Raw genomic sequence first — 24,433 nt, 5'->3', positions numbered from 1 at the left:
ACTTGGGCATACACAAAGGTGAGACGTGTGCGATTTATCGGCATAGCCTCAATTCTGATGTTGGGTCATAAATATCATCGCTACCAGTTGATGGAGAACTCTACAAGAGCCGGATAATGAAGAACATGTTCATCCCATCCCGCCGCCAGGGCTATCTCTAACGCAAAGCAGTAGTATTGCATCCATACCTTCTTCAGGATCTACTGCCTTGCAAACGCCTTGTCGTCAAACACGACGTTCTGGTGCGTGCTTGTTGTGATTGCCGTACCTCCTCCTATTGGCAACCATTTTTCGGGATGTCTATTGAAGAATGGCCACGGCGGAACGACGAGCAGGAAGGTGAGAGCTGTGCCGGCAAGACCAACCTTGAGGGCCAAGGCGATGTCTTGCAAGAAGAAGCCGACAAGGAATGACACGACCTATGCATAGACTTTAGCTGAAGTACTCGCATTTCGGTATTGGGTGAGAGGGTTCGTACGCCGACAAGTGCCAATACAACCGTCGCAAGAATTTCGGCCAGCTTCTGGCCTTCGAAGTCCTGTGGTCGCGATGTTAGCTCAACTGACGGCACCAAGTGATGGCGCAAGTAGCAAGGCAGAGAACTAACAATTTGGCCATCAACCAGATCTCTAACTTGATCCAACAACTGTTCGGCCATGTTTGCGTTGTGATGGCAGTTTCACTAGAATGGGGCTTTGAGATGTATCAAGTTGACCTCATGTTTTGCTCACAGATTCATTTGGCTAGCATGCAGCAAGGTTGCCCAGAAGCTCATTGGTGCTGCGCAGAGCTGATGCGGGTGACGTGCAACGTGGTCTTCAGCCTTGCCGCGGTCAGACCCCCGGGAGCCAAGCCTCAATATCGGAGCAGGAAAAGGTTAACTATTCCTTGTCTACTTTGTCCAAAGCCGCAGTTCCAATTGTCGCTTCTGCCAAGCTAATCTGAGCATCAGACGATGACTGATGCCAACATTACGGGACTTGAAATGAGACAATAACTTGTTGCCGCTTACTCACAAGTACATTGAATTATGGTAGGAATCAAAGGTATAATTACCAGTAGACATGGCATTAGAGGCTGGAAATTTCGATTATAATTGAGAAACCAATCACTCCGTCGCTATTGTGCCGGACAATTGGGAATCGACAATTGGGCCCAAAGCCGAATGTGGCGTCAATTGTCAAAATTAGATACTGCGCCAGGGATGCAGGAATTCACTGACGAGAGAATCCAGACAGGGGCAGCGTTGGCAGCAGCGATCACCGGCAAGCCAGGGTTTTTGGTCTTTCAACTAAAACAAGAGCCATTTCCATCTTCTTGTCGCCCGAAGTTCCAACCACACTTTTTCCTTCTTTTCAGTCAGCCAGCGCAGATCATAGGATTGTTCTTTCTTCTCTTTGCATCACCCATGATTCTTTTGAACAACTAACACCAAGAATCAGCTCCACTATTTCGCAACCTGCATGATTCTTGTTCGCGCGATACAAGCTATTCGGTTGCTCGAGTTGCTCTGCATCCTTTTCGGACCGCTTGCATGTGCTCTAGTCTCGAGCTCCTAGCTCGAAGATTTCGCTCGGTCAAGACTTGCGCACCCCAAGCTATCTTGCCCCAGTCACACCTCCCTGAATTCTCGACGCTGACCGCCGTTCGATACAGCTGAGCGACAACCATATTTCCCCTCCTTACGATCCGGCTACGATATCCACTGGAAGATTCCAGGCAAAGACCAGGTCTGGATAATTACCACACCACTCACTTCCTTCTTTATCCCCACTCGCCCACAAACCTTGTCGGAGAGCTTCCTGTGCTGCGTAAATCACCACAGCACGTCGAGCTCTTCTTTGCGGTGGACACCGCAATATTATCACAAGCCATCAAGTTGGCGGGCATTAACAGCGAAAAGTTCACCTTCTCTCGACCGCTTCTCGGCCCGGTGTCCTGGGTCTACAGCGGTGTCAACAAGAAGCCGCCGTAACTTGGCATACACCCCGCGACAATTTTGATATCACTTACGGATCACCATATCCACCAGGCAACGCTACCTCCCCTTTAGGACCAGGTTTCTGAGCGCTCTTCCAAAATTGGACTGCAGCCCGACAAGTCTCTTTAAGCAGTCGGCGTGCTGCCCACGCCCACTGCTGCTGTTCACGGATGCTCGCTATTTGACAGCGCGATCCAGTATGGTTGCCTTCCCTTGATCAGCGCGCGGAAGGCTTTTCCTCGGTTCCTCTATAGTGACAGTTCCTTGACGATCCGAAGCCAGCCAAGTGCTTTTGCATCATATTCATCGACACTCCGAAGCAAGCCGCGGGCGACAAAACCACGGTCAACATGTCAGACCAGGACGAAGGTTTGTCTGTCAGGGACGCCTACGATACTCCTGTCCCAGAATTAGACGATCACCGCCACCAGAGCTCATCCGTTCAGAGACCCGACCGTCCTCGACGTGGCACTGTTGATACCTTATATGGTTCTCGCCACCTGGAACTACCATACTCTTCGTCTGATATTCGTGTCCGCGACTTCGAGGAAGCTGTGATTGATGAAGACCAGGACGCCCCATCCCTAATTGCTCCACGGAGCCGTCGTCCCACGGTTGAGTCCAATGAACGTGCGGTATCACCCCCGAATTCCGTCAAGGCTTTTGCTGAGGCCCGACGCCGCGAACGAACATACTCGGTGTCTGCGGAAGCACGAGAGCGTGATGAAGAGGAGAGGCTTCACCGGACATTCTCGAGCAACAGCCGACAAAGCCAGCGTAGTCACCGGTCTACTCGCACAACCCGCAGCAAGGTTGGGACGATCGACAATGATAGGGCCAGCTTAGCCACGAACAAGTCTGCGGAGGAGGATGTTTGCTTTCCAGTGCCTGAAGAGCATCGGCGCGACAAGCTATATATCGACTTTGACTTTCTTGAGACGTTCATTGCTGCGGAAAACGCAGTGAAGAGAGAGAGCTTGGAGGTTCAAGAGGCCGTCCGGGTATTTCCCAACCTGCAACCCGATTCCGCTTCAGCGAGTACGCCGCCCATGGTCACACTCGATGGCGATATTTTGCACCCACCACCTGGAACCGCCACCAGCGATGAGAAGGTCGAAAATTCTGAAAATCCTGAAAAGGCGCCAGACGCCTTCAAGGCCGATGCTTCTAAGGAGCAGACTGATCCGAACAGGTTCAGCTTCTTCTCCTCAACTTGGGAGTCTACCATTCATGCTACTGACTTCAGCGATCTTGTTCTCCCAGGAGAAGACGTCCGGGGTCTTTTTCAATTCCCCCATGGCGAACAGGATGGAGTATGGTGGTTAAATGTGAACCAACCAGCTGAAGATGAAGTTCGTACGCTTTGCAGGGCTTTTGGCATACATCCCCTCACGGTGGAAGACATCAACACCCAGGAAACGCGCGAGAAGATTGAGCTCTTCCCATCATACTACTTTGCCTGTTTCCGGTCTTTCAATGTCGTGCAGGAGGAAGACGGCCCCGACTACGAACCATACAACATCTACGTGGTCGTATTCCGTGAAGGTACATTAAGCTTCAGCTTCCAACCGAACAGCCATGCGTCGGCAGTTCGGAAGAGAATCTCGATGCTCAAGGACTATGTCTCGCTGAGCAGTGACTGGATCTGCTACGCGTTAATGTATGTCTCACACCCCCGAAACCATGGCAGCAACGGCTAATAATGAGTCCAGTGATAATATCGTCGATACTTTTGCGCCCGCAATTTCGAGAATCGAGCTTATCACGGAAGGAATTGAGGATTCAGTCTTTGTCGCGCGTCCTGACGACATGCACTCGTTCCTGCGACGGATTGGAGCTGTGCGCAAGAACACTCTTGGTCTCATGCGCCTCCTGGGCGGCAAAGCGGACGTCCTCAGGGGCTTTACGAAGCGCTGCAACGAGAATTACAAGGTCACCCCCCGGATGGACATTGGAATGTACTTGGGTGATATCCAGGATCACGTCGTCACAATGATGACCAACCTGACGCACTTTGAAAAAATTCTTTCCCGAGCCCACAGCAACTATCTCGCCCAGTTGACGATTGACAGCATTTCTCAAGGGACGAAGACGAATGAGGGACTGAGCAAGATCACGTTTTTGGCTTCAGTCATTGTGCCTCTCAATGTGGTTACTGGTCTGTTTGGTATGAATGTTCACGTACCATGGCAAGATACGGAAAACTTGCACGCTTTCGCTGGCATCCTTTCTTTCCTGGTTATATTCTGCTTGGTAGCGCTGTTTGTTGCTCGGAAAACCAGGTACATATGAATAACGGCATTTTCGGAGAGGGCAAGCTCGGGCACGGTAAATCGCACTCTTTAGACATTTCATTCAAAGTGGTATCGTAATCAGGGGGGATGATAGATGAAGAGTATAATGCGCATGGCAACTTGGATGACAAGAGGCGGTCAAACAGCATGATACAACAGGTGTTACATTTCTCATTAGACGTCTTCAGCAATAATAGAGAGATAATGGCTATTTGTTAGACCAACCCCCGTAAGACCGGGACGTCATACCCTATTGGAGTGGACCAAATCTGACATACAGTGTTGGCATGCTGCACTACGATTCGCTGCAGTACGAAAGCCACGCTTGATTTGACCTGGGCAAATCCATTCGCCATCTTATCGAATCAAGCCTCGACTTTACGTTCCAACTTCCCCCACCCGACCCGTCTTTCCACCATGATCCCTGCAGCCCTACGAGGCGGACGATCAACCAATGGGGCAAACCAGTCTTCAGGCATGGTGGACTCGGCAGTCATGGCGTGGGATGATGGGCTAGAAAGCGTGGTGGATAACGCCAGCTGAGGCTGTGGCCTGGGAACATCCGGTCTGGCCGGTGCAGACGAGCTCGGCCATAACATCTAGATAGCGTCACCGCTTCTGGGCAGGACTGCTCGTTGGAACAATGTCGGGGGATCGGTCGTGGCATGCTATGCCATTTATCCCTCCCTGCCCCCATCAGCAGGCAGGGCTCGGGATATTCGGGCATTTGAAGAGATCTGTTGATGGAAGGTCCGGTAGCCTATTCGTGCTTACTCGACACTTGATGCAAGTCTGGCCGAGGAAGGCCAATTGAACGACCTCGCTAGGAAGGGAGGGGGGGAGGGGGAGAGTTGGACAGGGTCTTTGCCGCTCAAGATCTGAAATCCGCCATCGATTGTCTCCATGAAAGGTGTACCGCACTACTTATAGAGTGCTTACCGCCCCCTGCCTTGACTCTCTCTGTAGCGATGAATGCTGCCCCTTTGTTCTCTTTCCAGTCCGTTTTATGAGTTCGCGGCGTTACTCTTGTCGAGTCTCGTCTCTTCTCATTGGTCTTCTTACGTTGGTGAGGACACTCTTTTCCAGCGATGTCAGCCATGTGTGCCTGTCGTCAGCACAGGTGCTAACGAAACCCATACCCGCTTCGCTGTCAGCGTGAAAGAAGAGGTCTGGAAGAGGTTCGGTCCACAAATTCGTCATGGTAGGAGTCAAGGGGAAGTACAAGGGTTGCAACACTTGCCGAAACAGACGGGTCAAGGTACTTGAACATTTCATTGACACACTGGGGAAGCTGAGCAGTGTACTAATCAGTCCCTGGGTCGAAAAGTGCGACAACACTCGCCCCTTCTGCAAGAAATGCATCGATCATGGTCGTGCGTGCGAGGGCTACGAGCGGGAGACAGTATTCATTGTTGGGACGGTCGATGACAAGGGCAGATGTGCCTTGCACCCGCCGCGTAACCTGCAGAGGAGTAAGAAAGCGAAGACGAGTGCCGAGAGCAGCGAACCTGCCAAGGTAGAATTTTCGGCTGTCCAGCCTCTACAGCCGGCCTGGGATGAAACGATAGCGCTCGCATCCGTTGGGGGATTGCATCAAGTTCGGTTTGTGGCCCTGCATACCAACCTTGACTCGGTCAGGCAACAACAGGCTGGGAACCCAGAAACTGGGGAAGTAAAGCTGGTGTTACCGACATCACAGCGTGTTGATGTTCGTCCGACGTTCAGAAAAGAGGATTTCAAACTGAATTCCCAATGCTTTATTCATCTGCCGGAAAGCAGCAGCAGTCAACGGGCTGGTAAGAACAGCAACGAGGGCTTGTGCCTATTCATCTACGAGGTGAGGAACTCACCACTTGTTTTCGCTTGTATGCTAATCCCGTCATCTAGCATAACTCGTCGGCGGCATATAGCAACAAGGCACCTTGGAAAGATCCTGCAGCCATAATTAACCCGATCCGTCAATTGGGACCAGGATACTGCCAAACGTTTCCCGCACATCACTTCTTTACGAGAATATATAGGCCCAATGCCGTGAGACAAGTTTCCCCTTCCAAGCATGCGCTCTCTCATCGCCAAGGGCTCACAATCCTCCAGATCTTCGCCTCCCTCCTCAACCGCCGACCAACCCACCTTGCATCTTCAGAGTGGATGCTAGACCCCTGGAAACAACACCCCAAAACCTCCCTCGACAACCTCCTCGACATCATAGCCCTACTGCCCACCCTTGTTGCCCGCGCAGACCAAATCACCCCCCTACCACCGTCGATGGGCCGCCGGCTCAAAGCTAAGGACTTGCTCAATAACTGCGCCAGCATCGAGAAACAATTGGAGAACTGGTACGCGGGCATCGAGCAAGCCGCAGCGGCTAATAGAGATAACCCACTTCTCTACTGGATCGGCGAGCCGAGCCTGCATGCTCAGATCCCTTTTGCTGACACGTTCGCTTTTGCGAGTCCGGCGCTGGGGTTGGCGCATATTTATTATTGGAGTTCTCTTATTACGTTGCATACGTGCATGCACTCCCTAATCGAGGCGATATTCGAGAGCGGAGGAGGGGCTAGTCCTGCTGCGTCTTCTTCCCAAGCTGCTTCTATCGTTGACAACACCACTAACACAGCAACGAATAACTACGGCTTCCTAACGGACCTCTCCCCGTCCCTAGACCCGGTGAAGTACAATTGTAGGGAGATCCGCAAGCTGGCGGCCAATGTGTGTCGAGGACTAGACTGGGCGCTGGGGCCGGGCGTAGGGCAGCCGGATTTGATGGCGGCGCCGCTGTGGGTTGTCGAGAATTTTTATGAGGGGATACATGGGGAGCTCGAGGGGTTCTGGTGCGAGGGGTTTAGGGCGAGAATGGTGGAAAGGGCGAAAGCGGTTGAGGAGGAGATGGTTGGGGAGGGGAGGGGGTGGGTTGAGGTTGGGAGGCTTGGGTGAGAGTGTAGGGTATTGAAAGCTAGAGTCGTTGATTTCGTGCATGGGGTTTCATTATTGAGGTGTTTGCATGGAGTGCAATGTATGTAGAGGTCTAAGGAGCTGGACAGGAGGTACATGATTAGATTTACGTTGTACAGGAGGATTTGGCGTTAGCAAAGTAGAAGGTATCATTATCCCTATTCGTCTTTCCCACATGACTTAATTCAAAAATTCGATACCTAAAATTCTAGTAATTTGGCTCATAGTCTTGAAAATATAGTGCTTGTGCGTGAAGTGATTCCCGGCGTTGACATCTGACGAAGCTGGGAGCTGGACCACAATTATCTTGGGCCTAAGCTGCGAGTTGTGGCGGTGCAAATTGGCCGAGCGCTCGGACCGGGTAGCTGGGCTGGAGCTTCAACTGTTTGGCAAGGACGATGGAGCTTCGTACCCTTCTGGCAGCCTTGCCGTGACATCTGAACCTCATCAACCCGGCGAACTAGACGACCACGAAAGATACCCAACACGTGGATTTCGAGGTTGAATCACCCTCATTAACTTTCGCAATACCATCTAAGTTCCAAAACCATGGCGTCAGGATACGACAGAGCACTTTCAGGTAAGCTTGCTTCAGCATCATGATGTCCAGTCCTTAGTATGCTAACATTGATTCTCCAGTCTTCAGGTTCGTGTCAAATGTTGTCGCGGTGCATTCTCCAGCTCTCTGACCGTCTGTAGTCCCGATGGACATGTCTTTCAAGTCGAATATGCCGGTGAAGCCGTCAAGCGAGGTACCTAACCCATCCCATCATCGCTCCCTCGACGTTTCCCTAACGACTCCTTCCAGGAACCTGCGCCGTTGGCGTAAAAGGTGCAGACATCGTAGTGTTAGGCTGCGAGAAACGCTCGGCTATGAAGCTGCAAGACACCCGCATCACCCCTTCCAAGATCGGCCTCATCGATACGCATGTGTGCCTGGCCTTCGCCGGCCTGAACGCTGACGCCCGAATACTCGTCGACAAGGCTCGTCTGGAGGCGCAATCGCACCGCCTGACCGTCGAAGACCCCGTCTCCATCGAGTACATCACCAAATACGTGGCCGGCGTGCAACAGCGATACACGCAGAGTGGTGGTGTGCGGCCGTTTGGCATCAGCACCATGATTGTGGGATTCGACAAGAACAGCACCGTCCCCAGACTATACCAGACTGAGCCCAGTGGTATCTACTCTGCATGGCATGTTATCTTATCATATATTCACACATGTCTGAATAGCAAGCTCATATCTCAAACAGGAAAGCAAACGCAATCGGCCGATCCAGCAAAACCGTCCGTGAGTTCCTGGAGCGCAACTACAAGGAGGACATGGACCGCGAGGCGACAATTCGGCTGGCCATCAAGTCGCTGCTTGAGGTGGTGCAGACGGGCGCCAAGAACATCGAGATCGCCATCATGGCACCGGGCAAGACGCTCGAGATGCTGCCGGTCGAGGATATCGAGGGCTACGTCAAGAACATTGAACAGGAGAAGCAAGAGGAGGCCGCCAAGAAGAAGACGGGCCGCACGCCGGGAACAGGCAGCGCGGCTATTCGGTCAAGGGAGGGCGGAAGTGATTGAGGTGGCGCTTGGGAAGATGGCACGGAGTGAATGAGGATACTACCTAGAGCCAGAGCCATAGATTGTCGATGGACGCCACGAACTTGTACACTACTCATGAGCATTTGACGCGTCTCTGTCCAAACCTCCCGTCTCGTGTGTAATCATATCGTCTCCATATGTCTCCATGTGTCTGTAAAGTCTAAAAGTGGTATCATACGCCCCAACACCTTTTCCCTCCCTATTTCATGGCCCTATGTTCATTCTATTCCATCCATTCATTTCTATTACCGCTCCTCTCTCGGCATCATCTTGCATTCCATCCTCCAAATCAACCCAACCTCCCCGCCTCTTTATCCGCATCGAAAATAGTCCTCAGCTCCTGCCCAGGCTGCGGCTTAACGCGCTCATCCTTAAGCATGCGGGCGTCCACGCGGGCATCCTCGCCCTCGACGCGCAGTGCGGGCTTGGGCACTACGGCCTCGAGCACGAAATGGTTGTCACAGTGGGGACAGTACTCGTCGGCCTCCTCGAACTCCTGCGCGTCCTTACGGAAACACTTCCTGCATTTCTTGCACGCGAATGTCATCTCGATTGAGGGCAGTAAAGGGTGCGACTCTGACTCGTGGTGGCATTCGGCGCAGTCGAACCATTTCTTGCAGCAGGGTGAGCGAATCGCTACTTGGGCGTTGAGGATGTGTTTGCTGGTGAATGAGTCAGGTGGGAGGAGCTGGCTAGTGGGGGCAGAAAAGGGGACATACCACATCTTGAGGAAGGTGGGGCTGAGAAGAGCTTGCGAGGGTGTCGATTCAGGATTCCCGAGGGTTTAGATTGTTTTGGAAAGTGGTGATGTCGAATTTTTGGTGGTTTGGTTGCTCGGCTTCATTCAGTCTGCAATGGCCCACTGCAGCCAGCACTCGATCAAATGCTAACACTGCGGGGTGGCGTGAATCCCTGCTCCGTGGCTGCCAAGACTCGATCGGGTGCTGGGATTCAGGGACCTTCCTGCCCTACAAAACGAACGTCAACTCCGACGTATGAATTACTAAATATTCAGCATGTTTTGATTCACTGTTCAATGGCCCGAAGATTTCATTGTATCTCAACCTCACAATAACAGTCTTGAGGCTTCTTGTGGTGGAATCGATTTGTTGGTCCCAACCTATTTTTACGGTTATGATGCAGCATCAAGCAACATTTCAGACTTCCAGGGCTGCTTTCAGAATGGCAAGCCACAACCACATTATTTGAGATGGCATCTTCTCTGGAGGATACTCTGCAGAGAGCCTGTTACACCTTCCGTCGGATTTTTACCACCTGGGGCTGTATCGGTATTTCGAAGGTACATGGGGAATCAATCCCAAGTTGGCCCCCGAGGGGACAGACATGGTAGAATACGTCCTTCTCTCAAAGGAACACATTCTACCGATCATCACTGGCCCTGATCAGTTGGTGACGGTAAGGAAGCTAGTGTATATGAAACCATCAGCAGGCATAGCGACATCAAGGCTTCCAATATATTGTGGTTCTCAAGAGAAAGGGATTCCCCGAGGCTTGATTATTCGGACTTGGTCCTAGGCGACCTCGGTCAAAGAGACGAGACTCTGCCAACACTAACATCTAATCTAGCCGATAAAATATTTGACATAGTAGCCTTCCAGGCTCCTAAAAATGTATTCCACCCACACCGCCGCCGTATCGGACTTGTCAGGTATATGGAATCCTGGTTGTGCGTATCTCGAGTTTGATACGTGGTACCTGATGGGCTGGAACGCAGTCAGCAGCACCTCTGTGAAAGCACGCCAAGAACCTGATTCGGATGGATTCATATCGGACTCTTTCTTTCGAGTCTCTCGAGGCCCAGGCACGGTGAAGCCGAGTTGGTTCAATGGATGCAATCCTTAGGGAGTCATCCGACCTGTAATCGCTTATGCAAGACTTCGTCAACATGATGGAGACACATATGCTCAACGTGGACCCAGAGCATCAGACCAACGCCAGATATGTCTTGAAAAAACTGACGACTTTGCGCACCGCTGTATTCAGAGCCACGGCTACTATGGATTCCCGCTATCGTACATCAGGAGGAACGCAGAACTTGGAGAAGGCGCTTCAATAGGAAGATCATCGGTATCCTCTCTGCCCCCTCCCCCCCTTCCACGACAGACAGAAAAATCTCTACCTGCCGCACATTGGTATCGGTTCTGCGTTAGTGAGAATCTTTATCATTGCCACGTCTGCGCTATTCCCTCATATTCTTTGCTGATTCATGTGCTTCCTCTTCGATATCATTTTCAGTATCGGAAACCATTGGCGGACTCATCTCATTTATCGGTCGAAGATTACAGTGTTTAGCTCACGGGGGATAGCAAAGAAGAAAATAGTCTCTCACGACCTTGGATCGTGTCAGCTCTGTTGACAACGGCTTTCCGCAGATGAGTTTGTTGGTGATTCTAACCTCTCCACTCCACTTGCGATCTGGAAAATCGCTGAAGGAACTCGGCACTGTTCCGAAGAGATGCAGTCAGCCCAAGAGGTGACAAAATAACCGGGCTAGTCACAATGGAATGAGCACAACCTTGGAATTGCTGTCGTTATTCCAATCTGTCCAGTTTGTCTTACTCCGCGATAAAATCACCATGTCTGCCACCAGCTTATGTGCTCTGCAGGGACAAGACGATCCACCATCCATGTTCTGATGCCTTGACAGTCTATGCATACACAACTTTCGTGAAATCAGCCATGCCAGGATGGGAAGAGGATGTTGCATTAGCCTCGACCTATGACACCCATACTCATTCGACCAGAGCTGTTGTGTTTGGTTGCACACATGGCCTGATGAACCACATTCAAGCCCGACTCATAGTGCAAGCATAATACTTGTGGAACCATCCACTTATACATCCCTGATGAGCTCCTGCACCTGAGAACCGAAGCATCAGTCTAGATGAAGACTCAGTCGTTGGCGTGTTCGGCAAAATGTACCATGGCTGGAAGGAAGGCAAATACCTCATCATCAACGATGCGGCAGAGCAAGAACGCCTTCATTTGCAACATGCTGGAATGACTATACTCCTCGACGGCAAATTGGCCAATGACCAATCCGAGATGTGCGATGGACATTGCCCCGGGAACAGGCATCTGGGCGATAGACTTTGAACAGTACGAGAGTACGGTGGCAATCTCCAGATTTCAAATACTTACCTGAAACCCCATCAGCCGATCAGAACCCGGAGGCCTAGGTGGTTGAGACGGATCTACGTGCGGTACTGGCACCGAATGAGCCGTCAAACTACACCTTCCAGGAGGACGCCGAGGAGGAATGGATCTGCCTCAGGCCCTACATTTTTGTCTACATCCACTTCCGGGCAGTTTTCAATTGCTTCCACAAAACTCGGGGCGTTATGAAGCGATCTTTTGACAAATTGGCCCCAGGGGGGTGGATAGGATTTTAAGACAGTGACGCAAAGACCGGCAGTGCCGATGGGAACATTACAAGTAAGTCGCGAACTGTCATTAGCCAGCTCTGGATCGATTTTGAAACTGAGTTACCAGGCTCGGAATTCGGTACGTGGGAGACGCCATTGTTAATGGATCGGCGGCATTGGGGCGAGATGTGCCATTGACAAGACACTACAAGCGCTGGCTTGAGGAGGTAGGATGGGAGTTGAAACTGCCATTCCACCATATGCCCATAGCAAGAGCGACTGACACGGGACAGCACAGTTGTGAATGTAGTTGATTGTCCGATCTATATGCCACTGTATGTCTGCTTCGTCGTCATTGAGAATTTCGTTACTTATTACTATTCTAGCCACGTTGTATATAGTCGTAAGCCGTTTGAGGGAGACTCGGTCGGTACTCCATAGGAATAAAATACGCAGGAGCTTATGAGGCTCTGGGATAGAGTGGTGAAATCTGAAGTGCGAGTGCCGCATTCAGTGATTCGCTGTGAGTACGGTTGCATTTCTCGCTTCTATAAATCAGATAAATTGCACAAAGGTGCGTCCTCAGATTGTCGTGCTCAAGCTTCCCGAGCCAGCTTCCTGAAAGCTTCATGCACAGCATCGAGATCAACAAGTGCCCAGAAACAATCCCACGAGTAGACGCCCCCCATCGCCTTAGCAACTCCAGTACTTGCCGAATTATCCGTTGCCACGTCACTATGAGTATGCGTCTCGCCCTCCTCTATCCCCAGAAACCCTCCTCGCGGATCATCAAGGACCTCAGAATCACAGCCATCGCCCCCGTCTTCAGCAAGCGACGGGGTCAAAAGCGAGAAGACCTGCTTCGTCAGCAGTTTAGCCAGCCCCGTCCCCCGAAACTCAGACTCGACATGAAGTGAGGTTAACGAACAATCCACGCCCAGAAAAGCCCAAGCAATCAACCTGCCTGCCTCACCCGCATCCGATGAAGCAGATGTCCGTATCCCCACTCCCGGAAGTAATCGCAGCGTTCTCTCCTTGCGCGGAATTTCCGTCCGCGAGATGACGAGTTTGAATTCATCCTGCCGGACCCTAGTCCACTCCATCCCCGCCGGGAGTCCTTCGCTCCCCTCAATGACAGATGACCCGCCCCTAGCATTGTGTGCGGAGGGCGAGAAGACGAATTTGCAATACGGCACGGTATGCCCCCTGACAACGCCTCCCTCATCGGGGTTTCCCTTAGCCGCCGAGCCGTGGACGTGACTCCCTTCCCGCTTAGCCTCGTCGAGGGCCGTCTCGCTCATTTCAGTAGCGTAGGTCTCCCGTCTGGTTTGGAGACTGTTCGTCCCGGAGATGACCTTTTTTCCATCTTGTGCGTTGATTTGATTCCCGCTTTCCTGCTTCAGAAGAGCGAGGCTGGTCCGGTTTACGGCGCCGACCAGGAGGATGGTATTGTCCTGACTGCTGGGGTAGGAGGCTGGGAGGGGGAGGGTCCGGATATATTCTAGGAGGGACAGTAACTGGGCACGAGCACGATTGAAATTCGGGGAGATGGTTTGAGTCTCTGGCGGGGGTTGCAATTGCGGACTTGATTCAACTGATGAGAAGACCCAGCATTCTGTCTCTGGTGCGCGGCTTCGGTCGATGTATGCAATTGCATAGTCTTCAGGCAATTTCGATGATGAAGGCGGGAATGTGGCGAGGACTTTCGCATTTGGAGTCTGGAGATGGAATTGAATCCGTCGGACGAGGGGCAGGGCGGCCACGCGAGAGCGAAGCTGTGGGAGTATGGTTTTGCGGGGGTCGGGGTGAATGTAGATCTGACTGGCCCTAATGGGGTTCTCTGGCGAATCCATGGAGGGCAACCTCTATTGGTGTTTAGTTGAGTTGGCGAACAAAAGACGGGGGACCTGGCAAGAACTATAGAAAGCTGAATGAACAGCGAATCGCTGGATCATCACACTTCTTGAGTCACCCAGGTCGCAGGAAGCGAGGAGCTATAGTAGGCCCACTTTACCGGGGTTCAGTGGGCAATTACAGCGGTGTCGGCTCATGCATCGCTATACTTAAGTATTGGACTTACCACTTACAGCAACTGCTACTTCTCAAAACGTCATCCCACTCCCCGGTGGACTCCATCGATCTACTGACAAGGGAAGAGCACCTACTCACGGCTGACAGTGGAATTGCTTGCATGTTATTTTCGAGTTGATAGAACTCTTGGTTCCATAGTCTATTCTACACCATGAGTTCGAAATCTGCAGCTAAACTCCGGCGGTTGGTTTCTAGCTGCGACATTTACAACTACGAGAGACGTTGAAAAGGGGGCCATCGTCTGTAATATAAGCATGTTTATAGTTATTGGATGTCCCACCACTAACCCGGGAGTTCCCAGATAGGGGACTGCCCCTCCACCACCGTTGCTATAATATGTAATGTCCTTGGCTTCCAGCGTCAAGCTTTTCTAAAATACATCAAGTGGCTCTTCATATTGGTTTCAATCCAATATCCTCCATGTCCAATTGCCTCTGTGGCTTAAAGCTGAAAACTCCAGACTTCAGGTCGCTCGGAAAGGGTATAAAGGGGTAAAGCGTATCGCGACCAAAAGAAAGTCCTCCCAGCTCCGAGGCTCGACTTACCTGTTCCGAACCAGTATTCGAATATCATTGTTTCGCGGTTGGGTTCAATTTGCCACAACAATGCAATCCCTGACTTTCTCCCCAGCATTTCGCATTTCGACATCCACCGTTTCCGAGCTGACAGCAGACGAAGCCTCCAACATCGAAGAGCACCGTTCTCGTGTATGTTGCTCTCTCAGTTTCTCCAAACACGCCTTCATATCAGGCGCTTCCTTTCGTTCGAAATTATCCAGATAACCCCCCAGCCAACCGGCCGACTCCTGGCTTATTAGAGCAAGGATCTGCTCACAGTAGGGCGTCTGCTCCAAAAAGTTTCCGTCAACTAGCCTCCGGATCCGGCTCATGGCGTCCGAGCAGAGGAAGTCTTTGATGTCGTAGTAGTGCAGGCTTTGGTAGACCATGGTATCCATGAACGTTTCAAAGTTGGGGATGAAGACTTTGCCCCCGAAATCTTTTTGTTTGGACTTTCTGCTTCTTCTTTGCGATTGGGGGATATCCGCCTCTGGCCATATTTGCAAGTGTTGAATTTCGACCATATTTTTCATGTTTATGGGTAGGTGATAGCTCTCTTTGGACCAGAGACGGAGGAAGATACATTGTCCTGGGTGTCGGTCGACTCTTTGGAGAAGGACGTCGGCGTCCCGTTGGAGGACCTCGAGGGAACAAGTCCTGAGAAGGTGTTTAGAGACTTCATTGTCATCTGGTAATGGTTGTTTCCATCCTCCGAGTTTGACTAACATGGTTCCAAGTTGTTCATGTACGGGACTTGTCAATAGTAGGTCGACTATGTCGGTGTTGTGCCAAGTGTCGTTCATTCTGCAGCTGGCTGCATCTCCAACCAGGATGAGGGGGTGGTGGAGATAATCGAGGATAGTGGAAACGTCTTTGAGGCTGTGAATGGAGGAATCCGGGGTAGGGGGCTTAGGAGTGCCGTTGAAGTAAGTCCAGGAAGCCATGATGATTTCTGATAGGTGGATATTTCGTCCGAAGAGTGCTTGTGTAGTTGTAAAGTGCTTTTCGTTATTAAAGAGGGAGCTGACCAGCAGCGTGCAGTTGCGTTATAGAAAGTGAAAGAAAATGCTGCAAACGAGGGTCACGTTGGGTGTGCACTGCTCTCGAAGGTAACCTCTGATGTTGGAGAATGAGCATTTCTATGGTAGTTTCACACCAAAATTCCAGGGATCGTACCAGTGAGTTTTCCAAGTGATATTTGTATGTGTAGGAGGTTGGAAATTTTACTAGGATAGTTTCACTCTATAGTAAGGTTTGATCGTACCGGTCAACGTACACACTGGTTAAGACGACCTGTCAAAAACGAGCGAAGGATTTAGTCTACTGAATTCTCGGTTCTATTCCAAACTCGACAGGTCGTCTTTTGACCGGAAAATGCTGAGATTTTGCAAGTGAGCTAACTAGTTCAATGCTGGGACTATAAAAGTAGTATTCGTGTTATCTCCTTACGTTGACTGGAGAGCACATGTTAGTGGGCCTAAAATGGGGTTATACCCTTGGCACTACAGAAAGAACTACGTATGTGTCAACTAATAACTTGTGACATTGATTTTAACACCACTTACTTAGTCACCTTGGAGGTTGGATAAGACCCTGTTACGATGCTGATATCCCAGATATGACTAGAGACTAGATAAGTTAGTACATCAGTTGACTTGTGCTATCGAAATGCGAAATTCGACCTGCGTTGTACATATTTGAGGCCTGTTTAGTGGGTTGCAGATATGTGTAGTTGTTATCCTCACCGTGCCTTATCACAGCTACCACAGCAGGTACTGGCCCTGCTCGTGTCACTGGCGGATAAGAGACTGACATGTATAATATGGCCTCGGAAGTAAGACTCTGGCTGCGTTCAAGTTGTAGAACACAAATCGGTATGTGATCTTGTTGCTTCGTTAACTTGGACAAAAATAGCTGGGTCTTGCATGAGGAATCACAAAGACAACAAACTGCCTGGAATTGACTCCTTAAAAAGCAACGCAACTACTGCAAATATGTCCGCAGAAGCAGTCGCTTCATGCTCTCGTCAATCGACCTGTCCAATCGCATCGAACAGTTGTGCACATCCTGAACTCCTCGCAAAGACCATTCCATGTCGTCGCAACGTCCGCTCTTGTATCGGCTCGGGGCCAATCAACCAGTCCGTGCATTCTGAACCCAGCGGTTTCCATTTCCACTATCAGGAGCGATACCAGACTCCCTCCGAGACTCGGTACCATGCTCAGGTGTTACGTTTTTAGCGGGACTTGAAGCAGTTGAATTTTCCGAAGCTGAAACGCCACGGACCGCGATGGACGCCGTTTTTACTTGCGTGGATGCTTGTGCCGAAGTGGCGACCGCCAAAGTGCTTTGAGTAGAAGAAAGGCATTTTCGGTGTGATTTTGATGGTCAAGTTGTTTAGGGGTATCTGGAAGCTGTTTTGTTAGCACTAATGGAATGCCCGTATCAGAGTGTAGGGGAGCAAGGCACGTACAGGAGTGGCTCTCAGTTGTTCACTGGAACGGAACGTGTGATGTCGGGTAGGCTTTCGCAGACAGATGGGTGTAGAATACGAAGGCGTAAAGACGGTTGCGAACGTGGAAGAGGAAGTTGGAGGTAGATAAGTAAGTCTTTGAGACAGCGTCTTGGCAGTTTCGCTGGCGTCGACGTGTGTTGTTGCCATGAACTCAGGTCGAACCATTCAACCTGTACCGCCCGGTGCCGTGACCAAGTGACGTATGCCCAGGGCATCTAGACAACGAAATGGCCCACATTGTGGGAGCTAAGCCACACTGAAATTAAACCTTATTACAGCTTGCTCAGGGTGGCTGATAATGCCATCGAACAATTGACAATAAACGCTTTTACAACTTGGAATTCTAGCTTTTGATGTTGATGACCACAAAATCTCAGAAGGATATTGCAGGCTATTTACCGAAGCCTCTATCTACCGGAAATTCCCCGCTTGTGCCGTTCCCATGTGGAAGTCCGCGACTCCAAAAGACATTTCACGGTGTCCAGAGACAACCCCACCGACAAACTTCACAACGCTTGCGAAGCGCGCGTCTCACGTTCACTTGCCCACCACTGCGTTAAGGTATTAGCAAATGCTCGCATTGCTAGATTTTTTGGTATTTGTGGGGCAGTTGTTTACGGGCGGCCATGCCTTACATATGTCAGATAAGGCATATACTCGAGAGTTAATCGAGTTAGTGTAGGTGGATGTTACTATAGGGTTAGTATGTTGACCTGGGGACAAGGGTTTTTGAAGGATATTTTCGCATGAAATGTGCAATCAGTCTAATTCTGGAAGAATCGACTATAGTAGAAGGATCTTAAAAGTCCAAGGATGCACTGTGGATAGGAGGTGCAAAGGACCTCAGCAGAAAAGAAAAAGAGAAGAAGAAGACAACCAGAGAGGCGAGAAATTTCTTACTTTTCAAGTCGTTCATGATGATTCGTGCAAGTTGAGGCACTTCTGTCGTTCAAACCTGTTAAGGCCCAGTCAATTATTCGTGCCTATTGAGTCCCTTCCGTTGATCTGATCAGAGCGACAAGGCTCTTGGGCTTGCTTGTTATCCACCCGGACAGCAGATCTCCTCAAGGATCCTGTGGTCCGTCTCCATCTTCATTACCTTAACCTGTGGGCATTCCTGCCCGTCGTTGATATAAATTATGCCCGGGAGATTTGAGTGTGAATCAGCTACGATAGTCCTATCCAAAGGTTGTGTTGACTGCAAAGTTAGGGTGCGGAGATGGACCGTGCATCCACATACAAGTCCACTCACTGTAGCACAAAGGCCTCCCAACATTGAAGACGCCAAGAATATCTGCCAAGGCGCTGCTAATCTAACTACGTTCGACTAATTCGCACAGCCTTCCACAGACGACAGCTTCAGGGACCACCTGTGCATGCTCCTGGATTGGCATCCCGAGAATAAAAGAACATTCAAAATGGGAACACCTGATTCAAATACAAAATAGCCTAAAGCATGACCGTAAGAAATACTTGACTAACGGGAACTCGGCGGTTTCAGAAAGCGGCTCATGTGCTTCGTGTTGGTGTGTTGCCTCTGAGGCTTCCGATATGCCAATGCCGTGGCATTCGGGACATGCCAGACTACGCAACTTCAAACACCGAGATCGAACCGTCAAATGAAGAAATCCCGGGCCTCTAAAACTGCTTCGCAACGCAGTTCAACCCCCGTATTTTGGTCATATCCCGACAAAAGGAGCAATTACTTATATTGGAGGTAACGGTTCCTTCCGGCAGATTGAAGGACTTGTCTTTACAAGTTTCCTCTACTCTTCTCGTATTGGTATTGTCAATATCGGGATGGTGATCGACGACGCTCAACAGTAGCGAATAGACACACGGATTCACTGCGATGGTCAGTAGGCTGTACGTAGATGGTAGTATTTGGGATTGTCCGGGAATAACATTGCAATGTACGGTCATGAAGTCGGGACATCATTACACCTAAACGATTGGAGGGTTCCCCCGACCCCATGCCCACCTACTCCCCCTTTTGAGCCGCCAGTAACACAGGTTCAAAAGCCTCCACAAATGCCACGCAGTCTGCGAAGCTATTGTACAAAGGCGCCGGAGCAACCCGAATGACATTCGGTTGGCGCTCGTCCACAACCACACCCCGTTCCTCGAGATTCTTCATGACCGGACCTAGTAGCCCATCGGACAAAAGGAGACTCAGCTGAGCACCTCGCTGATCTGCATCAGATGGCGTGATGACCCGGAACAGCTCTTTGGCTTTATCAGACATCCCCTCCAAGCAATATTCCAGGAAGGCAGTCAGCTTCCTTGACTTCTCCCGCACAGGTGCCAAGCCGCCGGCGAGTTCGAACACCTCCAAGGATGCGCTGAGGCTTGTAATGTCGAGGATACTTGGGTTGCTCAGTTGAAAGCCGGCAGCCCCTTTTACGGGATGGAACTTGGTTTCCATGGTGAAGCGAGTGGCTTTGTCGTTTCCCCACCATCCTGACAGTCTCTTGCCATAGCCGCGCTCTGGACCCTCGTCTGTGATGGTCGACGTCACTAGACTATTTCTGGAGTTGATGAACATGCCTCCTATGCAGCCGGGTCCACCGTTGAGGTACTTGTAAGTGCACCATGCCGCTGCATCAACGTCCCAGTCATGGAGGTGAAGTGGCACATTTCCCACTGCATGAGCGAGATCCCAGATGATAAAAATACCGTGCTTGTGGGCGAACGATGTAATTGTAGGAATGTCGAGAAGTTGGCCCGTGTAGTATTGAATACCCGGAAGCAAGATGATTGCCGTATCCTCTGCGTGCTGCGAGATCAATGACTCGATGTCGTACGTGCTAAGTATATTGTCTTCCGAGAAAGGAGACTCAATCTGAACCATGGATGTTTCCGGCGACAGGCCATGATGGTAAATCTGACTAAGAACCGTGAAATGATCGCTGGGGAAGGCCTTGCTTTCCAATATGATCTTGTGCCTACCCTTGGGGTCAGGGTGATAGAAAGCCGTCATGAGCAAATGCAGATTGGCAGTCAGGGTCTGCATAACTGCAACCTCTGACTCGTCCGCCCCGACAATCGGAGCCATCAACTGTGCACCACGCGCATCCGCATCGAGCCATGTCGGCAATGGCGAGTCGTCCAGGGGCTTGAAGTGGCCCTGGACACCTTGCGTTCCCCAGGTGTCAAGATACTGCTTGATCCGGGTGGCCGTTCTTTTAGGCTGTAGGCCCAGCGAGTTTCCACAGAGATATGTACAGCTTGACGCGTCACCGGTTGTGAGTGACTTGTCCGAATCTAGGGAAAATTAGCTTGACGGCGCAGCTGAGGTAACATGACTCAGAGCAGACCTTGTTGGGCAAGTGTATTGCGTTTTATGTCAGCCTTGGTTGGTATGCGGAACTCGTTCCTGATGTGGCGCAGCTCATCTTCCTCGTCAAGCGCCGCAGCCTGCGCGGCAAGGTTGAGAGGCATCGTCTCTTCTTGGAGGATGCTCATCTTGATTCGTTGTTAGGGAGGCCAATGAACTGAGCTCGACCAGCTGAAAATAACGGCTATGGAGATGGGAGGCCAGAAGTCTTGATATGGAGCGTTTTGGCGACGGAAGCGGTCAAAATTGAGTTAGGGATATCGTTGGCAGATCTAGATCCGCAACTTACCACAAGCTAGTTACCCCGCGGTGGGAATTATGCGATGAAGGATTGCTGCCGCCTTATGGAAGCGAAATTATCTCTGGGCAGGGGATCTGCAACACCCGCCTTATTGGATGGGTGTGGCGCAGATTATTCTCAGATTATTCTGGGGTAAATTTGAAAGCAGTCACGACTTCGACAAATTTGTAGCAGCCGCGTGCACCTACCTCAAGAGGTATAACGTCGTGAATACCTTGTAGTTTCAAAGCGTTGTCCACTCCAGGGTTTATTACTTGAAATGTACGACTCTAGCATTGGATTGAAAACTTCTTTACTCCACTGACGTGACCTATATGCCTAGGTACTTGGCTCGCAGGTAGGTACTTAAACTGTCCAAGAAAATTCTCGCAAAGTGAAGCGTCTCTACCGCCTCACGGACGGGCTACAGCATTGTTGCTGATGCTCGAAGTCACAGGCGCCACTTCTCGATACGCAATTCTTGCTCCGTCCGTTGTAACTTGAAACAGTGATACCTCTACGACCTTATAGGCCCTGAAGCGCTAGTAACCCGAGTGTGCCGTCGATGCTTCGGACCCAGGTCCAGCTACTAGATAGAGTCAGTCGATGAACTTTTATGGTCATCAATAATGGAGACTATTAAATTACGTGTTAGTTTTCATTTAAATTACAAGAAACAGGCCTGCTTGGCAATCTTTGCAGTGCTTTGCAGTGCTTTGCAGGGTGTTACAGCCATATCTGATGCTTTTTGTCCAGAGTATTTGGTTGCTGTATTGGCAGTACGAAGGTGCGGGGGATGAACTGCCCAGTCGGCCCCCGGGGGTCCCTAAATACAAAAGTTCGTGCCTGGGCGCCTTGTACCCCTCTATACCCGAGGCGACGCTTGGCTACACTTTTCGTATTTCATCAAAGTCCATTGTGGCTGCGCTTATGACACTCGTCCAATTATCAAAGTGGCAGTCGATCTAGACCGTAAAGTACACCTCTCCAGACGTACAGATTGTTAGCGTAATACAAACCCCACAATACTTGGTCTCCACCCCCGTTTCCAGTGCTGGGAAGGGGTAACGATACACTTGTCCTGGGTAAGCCGGTACTTGACCTCTCACACAATTTGTATGTGTTGACGAGTCGCTTAAAACGGGGCATTTCATCCGCTAACAATCTGCATGCCTGAAGAGGAGTATTGGCGGATCTGGGTAAAAATAGCACAGCCAGTGCCAAGAGGGTTCGAATGGCATTGTCTGTTCTGGAAGCCTTCCTTATTCTAACACCATAGCCGAGGGGAAAGTGGCAAAACAAAGCTTTTTTAGCAACGCGGGTTGGCCGACACCCTCGTCTCTTGAAAATGTGACCATGTAGTCCACCATCAAGAGCCAAGCCAAGCAACTGCCCACGGGGTAGGTACGGCGAAGGACAGGAGTCATCCAGGCCAACCCCAGACTTCAATCCACTTATTCTGCGGTTTCTGTCGTGATACCAAAAGTCCAGGCTAGATGCAAGACTCGGTGTTTAAAGTTTACGCAATAATTGTGCGATATTCGCCAACACTCGTGACGTGGACTCGGAACTAATATTACCTCAATCCACCACTCGCAACCATGCCCGACTCAACAGTTTACTAATAGAATAGTCATTTCTCGACTGCCGACATATAACAGCGGTCAGCGTGTAGTCTCAAGTTGCCTATTGAGGTCGTGTACTTGGCCTGGCGTCAAGGCTGTTTGATCCCGTGGCTGAACATTACGTTTCTATTACCCCCGTGAAATTTCCCCAACTGCAAAATCCACAAGAGCCAAGGTCGGCGCCCGGGATCGCGGGCCCAAGTGGATCTCTACCGCTCCCGAGTGTGGTCCGGAAAGAAGTCCTGTGGCCCGTAGCATTAGTTCCCATTCCCACTTGCTTGTCACGAGATGCGCCTTCGAACCCCCCTTGGGGAGCATCGTGGACCAATTCTACTGTATTTCTGTTTCTTGCGGCCCAACCTTGCTGACCAAAAGAACGTACTTAGTCATTACGTAGATAATAGAGTTGGACAGATGCGCCCAACCCTATAATCATTGAAGCGACGAGAATAAGAGGCGGTAAGGGGAGTTGACGATGACCGGGGACGAACCGACGACGCCTAGGCGTGTGCCCTGTGCGCCATTAGGGGTCCAGGCAGATCCTTGGATCTCGTATCTCAGCTAAGACGCCGCAGAGATAAGGGCGCTGGAATCTGGGAACCCCATCAGACGGCCCAAGACAACAAGACATGGCCAACCAGTTCAGCATCCTCTTAAGGAGAAGAGCAAGGAGCTCAGCAGGGCAAAAAGTAACAATACTAGTCATTGCTATCTAAATGTGGATCATGGCAACAGCCTCGAATAACCGTCCACTGATTGTCAGGGGTACGCAAAACGAACTAGCCCGCAATATCCATCCACACTTTAACACTCACTCCACAGGGTTACATGTGACGGACGGCGCATCCAGGCACGATTGCCAGGTACCAAATGGTTGGGCCAATGGCAGAAACGCCCGCAATGTACATGAGCACCTGGAGATGGCATGTATTTTATTTTCATTGAGTAAAACAATGGGAAGTAGTAACACTTACTCCATCGTGATCAAATAATCATGCTTTGGTTTGGAATTTTCCACTGAATGAGGTGCTCGGAAGGCACATTGCAGCTTGTACTTACTGTATCTGGTTCGTCTGGAGTTTTCTAGTTGCAAATATAAAAGGGAGAGTGCTTCCGCCGGTCCATCGCCTCTAACGTCATAGCCAGCAATTGGCCAAGGAACACTTCCTATTTTCAGCTTGAATTCCCTTATCTCTTGTCGGCATCGCCTGATAAACCGTCATCCTCGACCAGCCCAAGCTCAAGGGCTGTGCCTCCCTTACCACATTCGACTTTTAGAAGCCAACATCCAGAACCCTCATAATTCACTTTTACCTCTCATCTTCTCGTATGCATCAGCCAGGTGGTCAATTAGGTCCTGAGCGAGGTGTACTATAAGAACCTAGAACTCTCTTTGCCCACCGGAGACCAAGGTTCTTGCGGTATCAAGCATTCTTTTTTCCAAACCTTGAAGGCTCTCTACAGCATTACAAACCCACCCTGACCCCTCGATCGTCTTGCTCAAGACATCGTCACCCGTCTTACAGAAATTAAACTCCTCGCCCAACGCGTCTTTCAGCGCGTCGCCAGCTTCAAGGGGCAAGTTCCCGGTTCGCCCTGAACTAGTTAGACTCTGTTTTATTCCCCAGTCGGACTCGACAGAGGGCTAGCACGCTACATACGGCGGTCGCATTTCCTCTAAAGCCACAAGGTACGTTCTATTTTGCTTTGGCCTGTGCAACATGCCCTCCTATCCGGAGCATAAGCAGAAATAAGCAGAAATACCCGAGCACCCAAGTCCCCAAGCCCCCCAAGCACTGAGATTCCCAAGCCAGCAT

At 50.6% G+C, this 24,433-nt stretch overlaps 10 protein-coding genes across 10 annotated transcripts; 4 read left to right on the top strand and 6 right to left on the bottom strand.

Moving 5' to 3' along the window:
• Positions 1-72: 72 nt before the first annotated feature.
• On the bottom strand, positions 73-864 carry BCR38DRAFT_86280 (microsomal signal peptidase 12 kDa subunit-domain-containing protein). Its single transcript, XM_040865700.1, has 3 exons — positions 608-864; positions 479-538; positions 73-419 (listed from the first exon to the last, which is right to left on the bottom strand). The coding sequence occupies exons 1-3, from the start codon at positions 656-658 to the stop codon at positions 201-203; spliced, it is 330 nt and encodes a 109-aa protein (XP_040719427.1). The 5' UTR covers positions 659-864; the 3' UTR covers positions 73-200.
• Positions 865-2,331: 1,467 nt separating this feature from the next.
• On the top strand, positions 2,332-4,273 carry BCR38DRAFT_332049 (uncharacterized protein; the record flags this gene model as incomplete). Its single annotated transcript, XM_040855112.1, has 2 exons — positions 2,332-3,641; positions 3,694-4,273. 2 exons carry the CDS (start codon positions 2,332-2,334, stop codon positions 4,271-4,273), a joined length of 1,890 nt encoding a protein of 629 aa, XP_040719426.1.
• Positions 4,274-5,473: 1,200 nt separating this feature from the next.
• Positions 5,474-7,209, top strand: BCR38DRAFT_333608 (uncharacterized protein; the record flags this gene model as incomplete). Its single annotated transcript, XM_040855241.1, has 5 exons — positions 5,474-5,533; positions 5,603-6,112; positions 6,163-6,306; positions 6,370-6,835; positions 6,893-7,209. 5 exons carry the CDS (start codon positions 5,474-5,476, stop codon positions 7,207-7,209), a joined length of 1,497 nt encoding a protein of 498 aa, XP_040719425.1.
• Positions 7,210-7,594: 385 nt separating this feature from the next.
• Positions 7,595-8,918, top strand: BCR38DRAFT_86228 (proteasome component PRE6). The gene is made up of 5 exons (XM_040865699.1): positions 7,595-7,807; positions 7,867-7,873; positions 7,927-7,979; positions 8,036-8,423; positions 8,483-8,918. Exons 1-5 carry the CDS (start codon positions 7,777-7,779, stop codon positions 8,802-8,804), a joined length of 801 nt encoding a protein of 266 aa, XP_040719424.1. The 5' UTR covers positions 7,595-7,776; the 3' UTR covers positions 8,805-8,918.
• Positions 8,919-9,114: 196 nt separating this feature from the next.
• Positions 9,115-9,549, bottom strand: BCR38DRAFT_480660 (zinc finger protein; the record flags this gene model as incomplete). Its single annotated transcript, XM_040863297.1, has 1 exon — positions 9,115-9,549. One exon carries the CDS (start codon positions 9,547-9,549, stop codon positions 9,115-9,117), a length of 435 nt encoding a protein of 144 aa, XP_040719423.1.
• Positions 9,550-9,705: 156 nt separating this feature from the next.
• Positions 9,706-11,716, top strand: BCR38DRAFT_419222 (uncharacterized protein). Its single transcript, XM_040859295.1, has 2 exons — positions 9,706-11,394; positions 11,453-11,716. The coding sequence occupies exons 1-2, from the start codon at positions 11,351-11,353 to the stop codon at positions 11,658-11,660; spliced, it is 252 nt and encodes an 83-aa protein (XP_040719422.1). The 5' UTR covers positions 9,706-11,350; the 3' UTR covers positions 11,661-11,716.
• Positions 11,717-11,736: 20 nt separating this feature from the next.
• BCR38DRAFT_419221 (uncharacterized protein) lies at positions 11,737-11,949 on the bottom strand (the record flags this gene model as incomplete). The annotated part of the gene is made up of 1 exon (XM_040859294.1): positions 11,737-11,949. Exon 1 carries the CDS (start codon positions 11,922-11,924, stop codon positions 11,739-11,741), a length of 186 nt encoding a protein of 61 aa, XP_040719421.1. The 5' UTR covers positions 11,925-11,949.
• An 858-nt stretch (positions 11,950-12,807) lies between these two features.
• BCR38DRAFT_405189 (uncharacterized protein) lies at positions 12,808-15,803 on the bottom strand (the record flags this gene model as incomplete). Its single annotated transcript, XM_040857937.1, has 4 exons — positions 12,808-14,076; positions 14,381-14,441; positions 14,590-14,672; positions 14,922-15,803. The coding sequence occupies 4 exons, from the start codon at positions 15,801-15,803 to the stop codon at positions 12,808-12,810; spliced, it is 2,295 nt and encodes a 764-aa protein (XP_040719420.1).
• A 1,292-nt stretch (positions 15,804-17,095) lies between these two features.
• BCR38DRAFT_480657 (uncharacterized protein) lies at positions 17,096-17,521 on the bottom strand (the record flags this gene model as incomplete). The annotated part of the gene is made up of 2 exons (XM_040863296.1): positions 17,096-17,266; positions 17,333-17,521. The coding sequence occupies 2 exons, from the start codon at positions 17,519-17,521 to the stop codon at positions 17,096-17,098; spliced, it is 360 nt and encodes a 119-aa protein (XP_040719419.1).
• Positions 17,522-19,355: 1,834 nt separating this feature from the next.
• Positions 19,356-20,815, bottom strand: BCR38DRAFT_454488 (kynureninase 1; the record flags this gene model as incomplete). Its single annotated transcript, XM_040861706.1, has 2 exons — positions 19,356-20,638; positions 20,692-20,815. 2 exons carry the CDS (start codon positions 20,813-20,815, stop codon positions 19,356-19,358), a joined length of 1,407 nt encoding a protein of 468 aa, XP_040719418.1.
• Positions 20,816-24,433: the final 3,618 nt, after the last annotated feature.

This window comes from Pseudomassariella vexata (genome assembly GCF_002105095.1).
Source record: "Pseudomassariella vexata strain CBS 129021 chromosome Unknown BCR38scaffold_2, whole genome shotgun sequence".
Classification (NCBI taxonomy): domain Eukaryota; kingdom Fungi; phylum Ascomycota; class Sordariomycetes; order Amphisphaeriales; family Pseudomassariaceae; genus Pseudomassariella; species Pseudomassariella vexata.
Note: the sequence above shows the minus strand (reverse complement) of the source record. Positions and strands in the feature narration are given on the sequence as shown.